Source organism: Arachis stenosperma, chromosome 8 (genome assembly GCF_014773155.1).
Source record: "Arachis stenosperma cultivar V10309 chromosome 8, arast.V10309.gnm1.PFL2, whole genome shotgun sequence".
In the NCBI taxonomy this organism is placed as follows: domain Eukaryota; kingdom Viridiplantae; phylum Streptophyta; class Magnoliopsida; order Fabales; family Fabaceae; genus Arachis; species Arachis stenosperma.
The window spans coordinates 21,131,458-21,147,914 of NC_080384.1; the positions used below are offsets into that span (position 1 = coordinate 21,131,458).

General features: G+C 31.4%; 1 protein-coding gene and 1 pseudogene across 1 annotated transcript; one reads left to right on the top strand and one right to left on the bottom strand.

The window, feature by feature from the left end:
• Positions 1 to 2,175: 2,175 nt before the first annotated feature.
• Positions 2,176 to 2,923, bottom strand: LOC130946366 (uncharacterized). The gene has a single exon (XM_057875092.1). The coding sequence runs from the start codon at positions 2,809 to 2,811 to the stop codon at positions 2,410 to 2,412; it is 402 nt and encodes a 133-aa protein (XP_057731075.1). The 5' UTR covers positions 2,812 to 2,923; the 3' UTR covers positions 2,176 to 2,409.
• A 680-nt stretch (positions 2,924 to 3,603) lies between these two features.
• LOC130947161 (small nucleolar RNA U3) lies at positions 3,604 to 3,799 on the top strand (annotated as a pseudogene).
• The last annotated feature ends 12,658 nt before the right edge of the window (positions 3,800 to 16,457 follow it).

Below are 16,457 nucleotides of genomic sequence, written 5' to 3' on the forward strand. Positions count from 1 at the left end.
GGAGTTCCGACTTTTGAGGGAGGATTCTAACTTTAAGAGTTTTTCTTCTAACTCTTTTCGTCGTTCCATCTCCTCTCTTAAGTGCTTTTCTATTTCCCTTTGTCGCTCCAGCTCCTGTTCCAGTTGTTCCAAGCGATCTTGGTGGCCATGGAATAGCCCCATTAGTTCAGTTGTATGGGGTGGTCCATCCTTTTCCGATTCACGCCCCTCGGAGGAGTTTATCTTCGGATTTTTAAATCCGGAGGTGCCTTCCCTATGTTGATTGTTGGTTCCCTGGTAAAGGGTTAGGTTTGCGTCATTGTTTCCGGTATCTGGATTTCCTTGCTCAGAATCAGACGCTGTATGTCCATCTTCTGGTGAGTTGTCCGCCATTACTGGTTGATCTCTCGGGTCCCGGCAACGGCGTCAATGTTACGGTGGGTAACCGGAGATTAATGGGTTGGACAAGTTTGGTTGGTCCGATCGTTTGAACGATGAAACGTCAAAGTGGGTTTGTGATCCAAGGCCCCCGTCCGACTTATGCATGAGAGAATGGGGGGTGGTACCTGCAAAGACACTCCGATGCCAAAGTCAACAAGGAGTAAGACAGGTCTAGAGAGTATTGGGCTTATGAAATACCTGAGAGGTGTCAGTGTATTTATAGTGGTGAACTCATAACCACCGTTGAAGTAGTTCCGCCATTTAAGGTGGATAACCGTCCCTTTATCTTAGGGAGGTTGAGATATGGCTCCTGGAAGTGGATGGAGAGATTTTAGGGGTAGTTACTCATTTGAATGAGTGGTTATCTGCCAGCTAATCTTCGTCCCCGACTTCTTTAGGATAAGTCGTGGTAAGAACCGACTTCGTAGGGAGGAGGTCGGTATAGGGCGAGGCTTAACCCTTTGGATTGGGCTTTTCATTTGAACCTGGACCTTATCGTTGGGTCAGGGTATGAACAACGTCATCATCAAATTTTTAATTATACATAAAAATTTTTATTTAAATTAATAATATAAATACAAATAAAATATTGTGATATAATATTATATTTATATATTATTAAAACAAATTTAATATTTATATAAATAAAAGTATTAAATTATCGATTAATGATTTGAATTCGAATTCACAATTTTACCTTATCAAATTGAATAAAATTAAATACTCGTAAATAAGGTGTATGTTGCCACCTTTGCTTATGATTAAGCAAAGAAACAAGGTCAAAGAATTAAGGAACTATATATACATATGAATATGATGAATTCTTTAACCGCATGCCACTATTTCTTGGATTCCTTGGGAGGTGATTTTGAGCTAAGGGACAAACAATACAACCTAAAAGAAACTTTGTCCGCTGAATTCACGCAATGATGGCGACCCATGCGACAACATCATTAAATATGATGAGAAATGGAAACAAAAATATTCAATTTTTTAAAGCAACTTTAGCCCGAAGAACATGCTTATTTAGTAAACAAATTAAATCGCGCAAGTTGTTTTGAAAAAGCTTTAGAAAAAAATAATCAAGGCATAAAAAAAAAAAAAACAAACACAATAACGGTGGTGATCCCAATAATCATGCATGTTTATTTCTAACCCAATTATTACGCGCTCACATTAATCCTTTTTCGGTCCCCACCTCTTTCTTTTTTTTCCAATTTTCTTTTCTTTGAGGTGAAATTCAGGTACAGTCTTGAAGTTAATATCTAAGAGTCGTTAAATGATTTGACTGATTTAACTAAATTTTATTCAATGATTCTCAAATATTAATTTCACGTGAAGTCGACTTCATCTCAATTTTTAAAAGAATTAAAAACAAAAATTAAGAACTTTGGAATACACGTACGTTCTATCACGAAGCAAATCACAAGATCTAAGTCATTCTCATCAACAATTTTGATCCAGCACGAAGCTTTAATAATAGTCTCATGAACATGGATGAAACTGAACCAATATTTAATACTTGGCGGTGTGATAGAATAACACTCGACATAACTGAATGTTAAATCTCCATTTTGAACCCAGAATCCGGATCCACAACCTACTACAAATACGAGATTTATAAGTTCACTATAATCAATTGAACTCAGTGAACGAAATTGCAATAATTATATTCTGAACAAAAATCTAGCATAAGAAATTGACAATGTTGCACAAAACAAAAACAAGAGAAGAGATGTATTAAATAAAGCTCAATATAATTTATCTCATTACACATTAATAACCATATTCATGGTTTTTTTTTTCTCCCTTATATATATTGGAAGACTACTTATAAAATTCCTTTCAAGATCTCAAAAAAAAAAAAAAAAAACATAAGCTTTGAACGCATCATCATAATATAATTTGGTGAACCCCATATACAACATGACCACTTACCAATTAATTAAGAAAATTAAGGGAGACATTGATTTTGTTCAAGGCCTCATATCAATAGTCTTGTTCAACCACTCCATTATTATTACTATTCTTATTCTTTTTCCCTTTGCCGGTTCTTCTCCTGCTGGCGGTGCCGACGGCGGAGACACCATCATGGCGAATGTTTCCATCGTTGAACATCAAGGGCAAGTCGTTTGCATCTTCTCCATCATCTTCTTCATCGGTGGCTATGCGAATGCAAGAGCAGCGGTTTAAGGATGCAAAGAAAGCCATAGTGACACCGTTGATGAACCACATGGCTACGCCATCAAGCTTTCCTCCTCCTCCGCAACCAGAAGAAGAAGATGATGATGATGATGAGATGTCTCTGACAACCCTTGATTCATGATCAGCAGTGTTTGATGATCGGAGACTGAAGAATCCGCTGCAGCTTGAAGAGGTTGTGGCAGCCATGGATCGGTGCGGTGTTTGATATGATATGCTGCTATGGTAGTAGTAGCAAGCATCCACCTTCACCTAAAAATGAAAGAGAAAAGGGTGGTAATAATAGCTTATTAAGAAGCTTCAGATTTAGTTGTGATAATGGACTATTATATTCTTAATTCTCTATATATCATGCTTTACTTAATTATTCAGAAACAATAATTATATGGACTATTCCACCGTTTCATCTTTACACTAAAATTAACTATTAAAATCAAATATCAGTATAATATATATATAAAAATAAATTAAATTATATATATATTTATACACAAATATATTAATGATTAATTTTAGTATACAAATAATATTTTTATAATCGTTATTATATATCGGTCTGTATATTTATTTTGAGGTAAATTCTAGCCTATCCTTTCTATAATAACATGTAATTTATCCTCTGTGACATGTCATCTTTTAATTGGTTGCTATGTTAACTATGGTTAAATTATTGGTAATTAAATTATAGCCCAAAGTGGGTGATTATGTAATTAAATACCTCCAAATTTAATTTGAATGTCATCCAAAAATCCCATATCATCATCACCATCACCATCATCATCATCATCATCATTATTTTCATTTTCTTTTTTGTCTTCCCCTTCTACACTATCATCATAAAAAGCTATCATAATCGATTTCACGTTCTTAAATTTTAAGATTTTCTGAATTTCGCAAACGTAAACTTAGTCTCACCTGGGCTAAGTTCACAAAACAAAAGCAGTTTTTATAACTAAACACAAAGAACACAAAACACAGAACACGACCTTACTTGAACAGGATCTGTTCTATAGGCTCGTACATTTGTATCCTTGAGTTCTAAGAAGACTTTGGTTAAACTATGACCGTGAGGTCAGAGCGTGATTAATTGTTCCAAAGCGCATGCCATCTGAACGGTGGAGGATCGTTCGCGCTACAACCTTGTGGTCGAGATGGTCTCACGGTGTTCTGACAGACTCAAATATTTTTTCCCTGGCCATTTAATTAGTTATTTTCTCTAAATACTTAGTGTGTGTTTGGATTACAGTTTGCAAACGGGAGTTTGAATAAAATTAATTTTGCAAACTTGATTTTGATGAAAAGTAAGTTTGTATCAAGTGATTTATGTTTGGCAATATTTATATCAAAATGAATTATAGTAAAATAAATGTTGTTTGGATTACACTATTCAAAATCACTTTTAGATACAAAATTACTAAAATAGACATCAACTTAAATAATTTTTGTATATTATTTTAATTTAGATATTTGAATAGATGTTATTAATTAATTCTATAATAAAATTAATATTTATACACTAAGATAAAAATAATATATAAAAATGGGCAAAATATACTTTTAATTAAAACTAACAAAATATAAATTTTAGAGAGTACTAAAAATAATAAAAAAATTAAATATTTATTTTAGTAGTAATTGAAATAAATCAAAAAAAATTTTATGATATTTTTTATACAGTATATTTTTAGTACTCTTAGTACTCTTTTTTAGTATGTTATAATTTTTTATTATTATTATTTACAATTAATTTTTTGTTTAATTTACTTTCTTAATAGGATCAATATATTATATTAAAAAAATAAAAATAATACAAAAAAATTATAATTATAAAAATGAATAATATCAAATAAATAATTAATAAAAAAATAGTAAATAATAGAAAAAGATAGTTTATATAAACAAAAATAATATAAATAATACAATAGTATGCATAAAGGATAAAATTGGTAAAAAATAAATAAAGATTGAGTATTGATGGCTAAAAGCCCGTTGGTGAAAGGCAGAAGCTTATTATTTCCTGGTTCATCAAAATATGGAACACCCAATGAGTTGATTTTTTCTTTCAATTTCAGAGAGAAATGAGACTGGGGTAAATTGAATTTTTACACAATGATAAAAATATAACTTTATTTTTTAATGTTTATAGAAATTATATATTTATCTCTCTTATAAAAATATTTAATTACAAAATTACCCTACTTTAGTTAACATGTTAACTCTTATTGAGTTAAATTAACTCAAACTAAAACTAAGCATCCAATTAAAGCATGTCACGTCACGAAAGGTAATTTACATGTTAAAATAGAGGGGGTTGGATAGAACTCACCTTATTTTGAACATACATGTCTTTTTGTTTTTTTTCTAGACGTAATCACTTTTTAACCATTTGCTTACGTAAGCATACAAATAATTAATAACCAATCATATTAAACACATACTAAAAGATTAATTAATAAATTAATTATTTATATAAAATATATATTAAAATAAATTAAATAATAAATAATATATATTTAATTTTGTATGTGTATATAATATTTTTGAATTAGAATACCATACTACAACGTACCGTACCCTATACTCTGTTGTTGTGGTTGTATCTGACGATGTATAATTTACACGCTAGATATACAGCTCTTTTTCAATCTATCTATATCATAAATCCGATGTATATGGTTGATGAGTAATGCTATCTTTTGCCACTGAATTTCTAGAGTTTGAAAAATCAATCATGTTAACTATAAATTAAAAATTAATAATCAAATTAATTAATTATATAAAATATATATATTAAAAATAAATTAAAAAATATATATTTATATAAATAGTAATTAATTTTTAATGTATACATACATAATATTTTCATAAAATATGATAAAGTTTTGAAGAACCAATGTTAATATATTTCTAGAAAGATAAGAAATGTAGTATTTTCTACAAAATAATTTAACTAATAAACAAACTAGTAAGTTTTAGATTTTTATTTATTTATAATTTAAAAAATGCTTAACTTGATTAATAAATTATTATTTTAAATATAAATCATTAATATAAAATATAACAAATAAAAACTAATTTTTATTTCATTAATAAAGTATACAATATTTTTTAAAATAAAGTATTATTTTGATCCTAATATTTGAACTAAATTTTAATTTGGTTCTTAACGTTTTACACTACAAGAAAAGCACTGAATACCGCTGGAGTTTACTATCGCACATTAGAGTCGGTGTTACTGGCGGATTTACCGACGATTTAGGTGCCAAATTCGTAAGGTCAAATCATTATCGGCGAATTTCTGTTTCTGATGGTAAATTCTCCGGTAATAATTAGAGAAAAAACGGGAAAAATAGGCATGAAATTTAGTGTGGAAATTACTGACAGATATTTTTTCCGGTAAACCCAATTAATGGAATGCTGCATTTTGGTGACGCGCAATGTGTTACTGTCAGATATATATCTACCAGTAAATCTAACGGTAATGAGTCCTAAAATTTGAAACGCAAATTATCTTTCCCTTCATTTTGAATCCCCCTTTCTTCTCCCGCTCTCTCTAACCCTTTCCCCACCTCCGTCAACTCCGCCGCTCCGTTAGTCCCGTCGCCGCTAGCAGCTCTTGTAGCCTACTTTCGCTGCCTCCTCTCCTCTCATCCTCTGCACAATACTCTCTCTAATCCTCTCCCACTTTCGCCGGCCTTCCAACATTCTCCTGTTGCAGGTGCCATCGCCACTGTCGTCGCTACTGCCGTTGTTACTGTCGCTATCCCATTTTCTGTTCTCTTCTCTACTCCTGCATTTCAGGTTCTTCTTCATTCTAATATTAATTTCAATTTTTATTTTAGTTATCCTTAATATTCTTATAGGTTTTAGTATTAATTAGTATTATACTTAAGTTATATTTAATTTTTAGTTATAGAGAATTTATGTTATTAAGATAGGTTAGATTTAAAATACTAAGTTTTAAGTTGTTGAAAAGTGTTTGAAATTGTGAATGAATTGATCGATTAAAGTTGTTTGTTTAGATATTCTACTGGAAATATTGTAAATTACTGCAGCTAGTATATTGTTATTTGTTAACTTCTTGTTAATTAGAGTTGGAAAAAATGCTTGGTTGTGCTATTTGATATGTCTGATGATTTTGAATGCCAAGTGTTCGATAATATACCTCTTGTAATAATTGAGTTTTTGTATGTATATTAATATTTTTAGATCTGGTGAATTTAATTGAATTTTGACTAATGTTGTAGATTGAGGTTGGTTGGATTTGTGAGAACCGTAAAGGAGGATATATATCCAATTTTAGGGGAGGTTATGTCAAATTTTTCGGAAATAATATAAATATTGAAGGATTTGTGTTGTATATACTGATCAGTGTTAATTGGTATTCTCTTTGCAGACATGACGATAGGTAGCAAAGGTGTCACGAGTCGGTCTCATAGTCGTAGTAGAGGTGGGTCCACCAGACTAGCAGTTCATCATGGTCTCAAACTCCAACTACGTGGCTCCTTCTGCTACGCCCCTTCCAACTCCAGCGACAGAGACCGTGGTGCTGGAATCCTCTAATGCATCCCAACCAGATGTCCTCCACCACCGCCCGTCATATGGATGACGATTTGGCCTGACGGGATGTCGGCGTAAGTACTATTTTAATGTCTTTTATTTCACAATCTATTTTGAATTTATTAAGTTTTATTTATTTGCTAATCTTAAATTTTTCATTGATAGATTTGCATCAAACAATAATACATGTACACAAGAGCTCTCCAATGTGATTAAGTCTATGTACGACAACCCATGGCCAAACTACATGAAGATCCCTACTGAGACCAGAGAGTGATGGTTTTAGAAGTGGGCGATAAGAACCCAATGTTGTTGAATTAACTGTATTTTAACTGTATTTTTATGTTGTTGAATTACTTTGTGCAGGAAAAATTTATATGAATAGGGAACATGATCACATGATTAGGAAGATCTACGACCATTAGATAGCTAGACGACTTCAGCAGATAATGCAGGACGTTCATGAAGAGCGCGACGAACTCATGATTTGGATCCGTCCAGATATTAAGAGGGCACTTCACAACCATTTTAGTAATGATGAAGGGTTCAGGCGCCACCATCTGACGAACAGAGCTAACAGGGCATTGCCGATATTGTCGAAGTATATCGGTGGGTTGGCAACGTTCATGAAGATGAAGAGGAGGATGGTATGTAGTTTGCTAATTTTTGTTAATTATTACTTGATTTATTTTATTACTTGATTTCTACATATGTAGTCTAAGTCGTTGGAGTATGAGGCGACATTGGTGGAGACCTTCGAGTATACCCATACATTAAAGGCCAACAAGGAGGGATTTGCTAATGAGCGGTCTGCGGCTCATTATGTGAGTTTTCAATTAATTCTAAGTTTGAAATATATTCGGTTTAAAGTTAATTAACTGTTATTCCAATCACAATGTGTGTTACACAGGAGGACTACACGCAGAGATTGGAGGCCGTAACGCAGCAATCTCAACCTGGGGACGACCTCAACTCCGATGCCTCTGTCGTCAATCCTGATAGGGTTTGGCGTGACTCCGCCTCTGAGCCCTATAAAAATCTCATCTACGAGTTGGAGTCATTCTTCGCCAACGGTCTCTGCACCTCTATATTGGCGGTTCACCTCTGCCTTTACCACTAGCCCAGCCAATCCCGAAGAAGTCGTCGATTTGAGGGAACAGGTACAGAAGCTCACAAAGGAACTTAACCAACAAGCTCAACAGTCTGACGAGAGGTACAACGAGTTTCTTGCACATGTGGGAGCCACCGATTCCCTCTGGCTGCAGCTGAGGGAGGACCTGGAGCGGCTAGAGTGTTTGCGGGACTATATGGCAGTATACAACGAGCAGACTGGAGGCAGCAGTGCTGCTGGTGGGGTACCGACATCACCACCTAGTCTGCTGCCTTAGCAAGGGGAAGACGACGACGACGATTATCGGAATTTGTAGGGTTTAGAGATTTTATTTATTTTATGTCTATGTCATGTTGTATTTTACTTCTTTGACTTTTTATTATATTCAAACCCTTGATATTTAATAAAATTATTAATTGATTTCTAGTAAAAAAAATTAATTTGACTACTAATTGACATTAATTGTGAAAAATTGCTCACAGTCAAATTTATCGGTAGAAAAATCCAACAGTAAATGATGCCACATAATATAATATGGCGCCAAAATTGTTGAAAATATTTGTCGGTAGCCAACCACTTATTTCGTCATATTGATTGAAAACTCTGACACAAAATCTGCCAGTAATTACCGTCAGATAAAATAATTCGCCGGTAACTTTTTTTCGACACCGTTTATATCGTCGATCAAATGCATTTTGTTGGTGAATCTGATAGTATTCAACGTTTTTCTTGTAGTGTTACATCTTATTTTAGTTCCCAAAAATTTTAAATAGGTTCAATATAATCTCACTATTAAATTTGACAGGAAAAACAAATTAAAGAGGAATAACGAATGATTTTAGTACATAAATAAAATCGATCCTCTAATTATCACTAATATAAATAATTTTCTTTAAATTTTAGAATGTTAAAAATTAATTGTTTGGGTTTGAGATTTTCTACTAAAAGAAGAATGAAAACAACAAATATTATAATAAAATTTTAGTTATATTTTTTAATATATAAAAATAAAAAGATCATTTAATTAAAAATATTGTTAACGATCACATTACTCACTTTATTAATTATTCATATCAAATTTAAATAGTATTTTATCCTAGTTTTTAATTTTTTTTAGCAAATAGCCGTTTCTAGCGGGTTAGTATGTCTTTTATTTGAAGGTCTTATTATATAAGATGATAATAACATCGTTCATCACGCACTCTCGCAAGGAAGACCTTGGAAACTATAAATCTTGTCCGTCCCCGTTGCCATCCCCTTTAATTTGGCTTTTACCCCAAAGCATCCCTAAACGTAACCAAGAAAATGCCAAAAGAAGAAGCCATGTTTCAATGTGAATAGACGGGTAAATAAAGTACCGTAGAAAAACATAGAAAAGAAGAATAATGACAATCACAATATGATCTTCTCTATCTGTCTCTCTAAAAATAAACAAAAAAGTACATACATACTGTACATACAACTGTATGCATGTATCTTATTACAATAGTACTATAGTAGTGTCTGTAACAAGCATTATGATTCATTGGTAGGGATGATGTGTATTAATCATAATTTGGAAGTGTAAAGATTCACGAGAATGAGGAATTAATTAATAAAGAGAAATGATAAATAGGTCCTAGATCAAAATATTAATCATAATTTGAAGTGTAAAGATTTACGAGAAGGAGGAATTAATTAATAAAGAGAAAATGATAAATACATCTTTAATCTTTTGATTCGTAGACATTTAAATTATTAAAAATTTAAAAATATATTTAAATTTTTAAATTTTTCAAAATTTAGACTTATTGATCCATCATGTTCATTTAAGTCTTTGACTTTTTTAAAATTTGAATTTATCAATCTCTCATGTTCATTTGGATCTGTCAAATTCAATAGAAAAATCTAATCTAGTTAATACAGATGCACACATGAGAGAGTTTTTAAAATTTGACAAATTAAATTTAAAAATTTAAATATATTTTTAAATCTTTAAAGATTTAAATGTTCGCAAATCAAAAAATTAGGGATCGATTTGTCATTTTTCTATTAATAAATAAGCTGAGGAAGAATGGTAATGATATGTGTAGTAGTGCATGTAATCATAATAAGCCACGGTGGGTCTACCCGGAAAAGTCTAGGGGGCCAGCAATTTTATTGTATTTTGGCCAGCATGTAACCAGCAGAGAAATGTGAGCCATTGGATGAAATCTCACACCAATCTCACACCATTAAATCATCATTGATGGCTAGTTAATGACTACCAATCACAAATATTACTGGCCCCCTAGCATTGCTCGGGTCTACCCATTGGCCATTAGTATTAGATCCCATTGCATAATCTAACCCACCACCTACTCTCTAGAAATTAAAGGGACATTAGGCTATTGTTTTAATTTAGACAACCCAGCTGAATCTAGATGTAACAGGTAATAGATGACTACATATATAAGTGGCTTATATTGTCTATAATTATAGTATTTATTATAAGTAGTTATAAAATTTTAAGAACACTTAAAAAATTAATTTTAATTATAAGAAATAATACTACATTATCACTTAGAAAGTTTGAAGAGTTAAAAATAATAAATTATCTTAAATAATTAATAAAAAATTATTCTGTTTTTAGCTAACGTTGGTTCTAATAATGACATGGAGTTTTTAAAATTAGTCAGTGATTTTATGAAATGTTTTAGTTTTACAATAAATTTTATTCAATGAATACAAAATTAAAAAAAATATATTTATATTTTTCATAAAACATTAAAAACATTATTACCATAATTGTTGTTCATATCTTGGTCCAGATAACTCAGAACTATAAACTTAAAAAAGGTTAGGTCATTTTAAGGAAGTCCAATAACTTGCTGATTTAGTTCAACAAGACCTTAATCAACATGGATCAACCTATCTGACTTGATCGAAGCGTGGGTTCCATAACCTGCAACCGATTCGATTTGCTTGACAAGCAAAAGCTTGTTATTCACTGCTTCTAAAGATATCTATAAACTTGGTAATTACTCCAACATGGAATAACTCTCCCAATATCAAGAGAATATTTATCCAGTATCTACTATTACAAGAAGAAAAATTCTGCAGTGATGATCAAGTCATCACTTTTTCTATAAATACCTCATTAACCTATAGAATTATCTAATAGATCGATTAATGGATTTATAAATCGATCTTCATGTATAAAGAGAGACAATCATGGACATTCATCCTACAACTTGCTTGAAGTATGACCTCTTTAAATTCGATTTCAAGCAAGACGTTGTTCATATTCTGACCCATCTAACTCAGAACCATGAATCTAAAAAAGGTTGGGTCATTTTAAGGAAACTCAATAACTTACTGATCCAATTCAATAGGACCATAATCAATATGGGTTGACCTGCCCAACTTGCTCAGAGCGCGAGCTCTGTAACATGCAACTGACCCGACTTGCGTGACAAATAAAGGGTTGTCACTCTACTACTTCTGAAGATATCTATAAGCTTGGTAACTATTCCAATGTGGAGTAACTTCCCAAATATCAGGAGAGTAAGTACCCATTACCACAAGAGGGAAGATGCTGCCGTGATAATTAAATAATCACTTTTTTTCTGTAAATACCTCATCAATCTCAGGTATTGATCAATTCCAATTCTTATATAAATTTTGTTAGGGAGTCAATGAAATATCTGTATAATTTGTATAATAAGTTATTTATTTGGTCCAATATAAATTAAAAATAAAAATTATCCACTTTTACTCTAATTTAAAAAATGCTGTGTATTTTTGTGTTAACCACCATTATATACATTGTACACTAATTACATTGGCTCCTCATACTTTTCCTTAATAATCAACCAAATTTTTATTGAGGTCACATATGAGTTTAGATTTAATTTATTATGTTTTTAAATCCAAATTCACAATAGGCGCCTGTGTAACATCTATGATTAAAGAAATAATAAATACATCCTTATTCTCAAATGAGGAGCGTTAGGGACCAGCAACTTTTGTGATTTGTAATCATCAAATAGTCATCAATAATGATTTTAATGGTGTGAGATTGATGTGAGATTTTATCCAATAACTTACTTTTCTTTGCTGATTACATGCTGACCAAAATTTAATAAAATTACTGACTCTTAGACTTTTCCATCTCAAATCTATGACAATTATTGTGCTTGTAATCAATCAAATCTATATTTTTTCTTACTCACACCATTACCTAATCTCATATCCAAAATAATTTGAAACTATAAAAAAGAGATTTTCTAGCATGGAACAATTTGAAAGGAAGTCTTTGGCACAATTATTGTACAAAAAGATCGAGTAAAACTCCAAGGCAGAGAGAGGGCTTCAGCCACTTAGAGAACGAATTTGGCGAGGTGAAAGAGGGACGGAGACTTTAACATCTTGACGAGGCATAGATAGGGTTTTGGCAGTGAAGATCTAATAGTTTAGGTCTTTTGTTTGCTTGTTTTGCACAAACTTGACTTGTTATTATTTGTCTTTGATTTTATAGATAATTGTTTTAGATACTGTGGAATTTAATTACTTCCAAATATTAATTTATTTATGGATGTTAATGTGTTATATAATTGGATGTTAATAATAAGATGTTTGAATTTTCTTTTTTTGAAATAAAACGCTCAACACAGTAAGGTAGAACATTTAGAAAGTTTAGAATTACAATACAAACACTAAAAAAAAATCGTAGTTATTTTTGATATTATCATCAACAATTAGACGGAACAAAGTCAACCTACTCTTTGTAGCTCCTAATCGACTTGGTAATAACTTTCGCAACGTCTGTTTCTTGATTCCTGAAAATCCTGACATTCCTTTCCAACCACGTATTCCAAATGATAGCAAAAATGTCAATTAGCCACCTGTTATGTTCGTCTTTTCTTACAGGAGCTCTTGTCCAACTCTCAAAGTGTTGCGTTATGGTTCCTGAAATAGACTAAAGTTTTTTATGGGCGTCTAACCAAGCACACCACACCTGCCACGTGAACTCACAGCCAATGAATAAGTAGAAATCATTCTCACTTTCTTTTTTACATAAAACACAAATCATATCCATGTGATCAATATTTCTTTAGTATTGACCCTACCAACTAACACAAACCAGGTGAATAGTTCAACTCTTGGTGGTACTAGTCCTCTCTATATAGATCTAAGGAAAGTATAACTCGTAATGTCCTCCGAAAGAGTCTCAGCCTGCAAAACCTGCACAAATGAGTTAGTAGAATAAACTCCTGATCTATCAAATTTTTATACTATTCTGTTTTCCCTCTCACTTGTTAACCAGATAGATTGTATAACTCCATGAAGTTGGTTAACTAATTCTAACTCCCGTTGGAATAGTACCCTTCTCTAATGAAAGTTCCATATCCACTCCAACCCATCCCAAAACCCACAGTCTCCTATTACAAATCCGACTTGGTTTGAAACCGAGAAAAGCCTTGGAAATACATCCTGCAACACACCACATGGTAGCCAATTATCTTTCTTAAAACGAATTCTTCTACCATCTCCTAGCTCTAATGATAACCCTCTAACCATCTTATCTCTTGCTTGTTGTTCTCTTATCTACAACTGACAAATGTCCCTCCACGGACCCTTTGTTTTAGGAACCGGCTGACAAGAAAGAAGGACATTTTGATTCAAGTCATTGCAAGAGCACATAATTTTCTTTCATAATGGGCAATCCTCCTTTGAAAACCGCCACCACCACTTGAACAATAATGCTGTATTTCGGAGCACTGCATCGCCCACGCCCAAATCCTTGAAGCATTTTGGAGCTTGCACAATATCCCACCTCACCAAAGGTACTCCATCCCTTCCGTCCTTATTACTCCACAAGAACCTCCTCTGCAAAGATATCAACTTATCTGCTACTGCTCTGGGTATCTTATATAAGCTAAGATAGTAAACCGACAGACTATTAAGCACATATTTGATGAGTACCAGTTTACCAGCTTTATTAATCGTTTTGGCTTTCCACAGATTGAGTTTCTCTTCTACTTTGTCTATAATAGGTTTCCATGTCTTGACCAATTTCGGATTCACTCCCAAAAAAATACCATGATATTTGACTGGCAACGTTGCTTCCTTACACCCCAACAAGCTACACATCCTTTGTGATCACTCTCGCTCGCACTTAACCGGAATCAGTTAGATTTATCAAAGTTAATACTTAAGTTAGACATCATCTCAAAACACCGTAGAAGTCGCTTATAATTGCAAACAGTCTCTTTCTCCGGAAGACAAAAAAATATTGTATCGTCCGCAAATATTATACCGTATTATATTTATATTTTTTATGTGAAGATTCTATGATATTAGATATTAATTACTTTAATGTTATAGGTATTTTTTAAACTTATGTCATTAATTAATATAATTACTTAATTTTATAAAAAAATTGGTGGCTAATGCATTCTATTCTATATAATAGAAGTTATGAAGGGGATAATATATGACATATAAGCAAGACAGCCAAATTTTAGGAAAATTGAAGTGATAGAATCTGGTTGTTTTGGATGTTATTATTGATGTCTTTTTGGATGTTAAATCTTGAATTTTTAGATGTTATATTATCACATAAATTTTTTTGTGTGATCTAAAAATGATGGAATTATAGTATTTGAATGTTATTTACTTTACTCATGTAAAATTATGTACTTAAAATATAAATGATAAATTTTTTATTATTTTTTAAAAAATATAGATGTTAATATTTTTTGATATATTGTGTTAATATATAACATCTTTAAATGTAAAATAGAATTAAAAAATGGAATAAAATACACATTATATAATAAACAATTGTTGTTAAAAAAACGGAAAAAGACCGTATATAAATGATTATGTAGTACATTTTAGAAATAAAATTATTATTTTTAATAAATTTAAAAAAATTGATGATTTATAATCTATTTGAATTATAATAAGGTTTCAATCTAAAAATATTTATATAAAAATTAGCTATAATAAAATTTTGGCCAATTAAAAATAATAACAGCTAAAGTAAAATTGATATAAAATAAAAAAGGAAACACAATTGAGTATAAGAAAAAATCGAAAATAATTTTAAATTAATTTAAAATTGATTACTTGCTGTGAATAAAAAAAAGAAAATCATTTAAATAAAAAAAAGGAGTAGGCGCGTATGAATATTCGTTTATATTCGAGGTGTGTTAGATAATAAATGTTAATTTAATATTTATACTTTAATTAAAGAATATAAAAATAGTAATTTTAGCTTGTTTTGGCTATTTTGTTTTTGACTCCCAAATATTTCTGATTTGAAATAATCCATGAAAGGCAAAACTGCAAACCATTCTCATACTTTTCAATGACTGACACAGGCTCATTAATGTTAAATGTTTGGACTCCTTTAAAATATTCTTTACATTTGAATTAATTGAAAACATAAATGAAGCTCTGAATTTATCATTTTTTTTATAAATCACTTTAAAGAGATAAGAAAATAATATAAAAAAAATTAATAGGACGAGAAGAGTACGGTTAAAATTCTTTGGACTTCTTTTTGCGTGGTGTGAAAAAAATTTCAGTAAAATTACAAGGGTGTGAGGGACCATTATAAAAATAAATAAAAACTTGAGGAAGTTGAAAAACTTCAACTAACTCTAAAGTGTTTATGGACACTAACTAATTACCAAAGTGTTTACATCCTTTTATGATTGAGTGATATTGTAACTCCTGTCATTATAGGAAATGGTTTATTAGGTAGCGTTTGTTTTTGGGGGGAGGACACGGAGACATGGACAATACTTGTTTAAAAGGTGTTTGGAAGCAGAGACATAGACAGTGGACATATTGTCTCCGAGACAATTTTTTATACTTTTGTGTCCACTCTTTTACGAAGGACAATGATGGACATGGTATTTGGAAGAGTGGACACGGACAATTTTATAAATTTTGTTTTCCTTTTTTTTCCACTATTACCCCTTCTTATTTTTCCTATTGCGTTGTTCAGAGATACTTTTTTCTTCCTGTTCTTTCTCTATCTCTTTCTTTTCCAGGTACTCTCTTCTTTCTGTAGAATTTTTTATTGGAGTAGATAATTCTTTTCTTTTTATCGTTTTACTTCAATACCATTTTAATCTTATATTATATTATTTGATTTGTAATAAAAATAATAACAAAAATAATTAATCTT

Excerpts from the sequence above, each read along its gene's own strand:
- LOC130946366 (XM_057875092.1), bottom strand. The coding sequence starts at position 2,811 with ATGGCTGCCACAACCTCTTCAAGCTGCAGCGGATTCTTCAGTCTCCGA.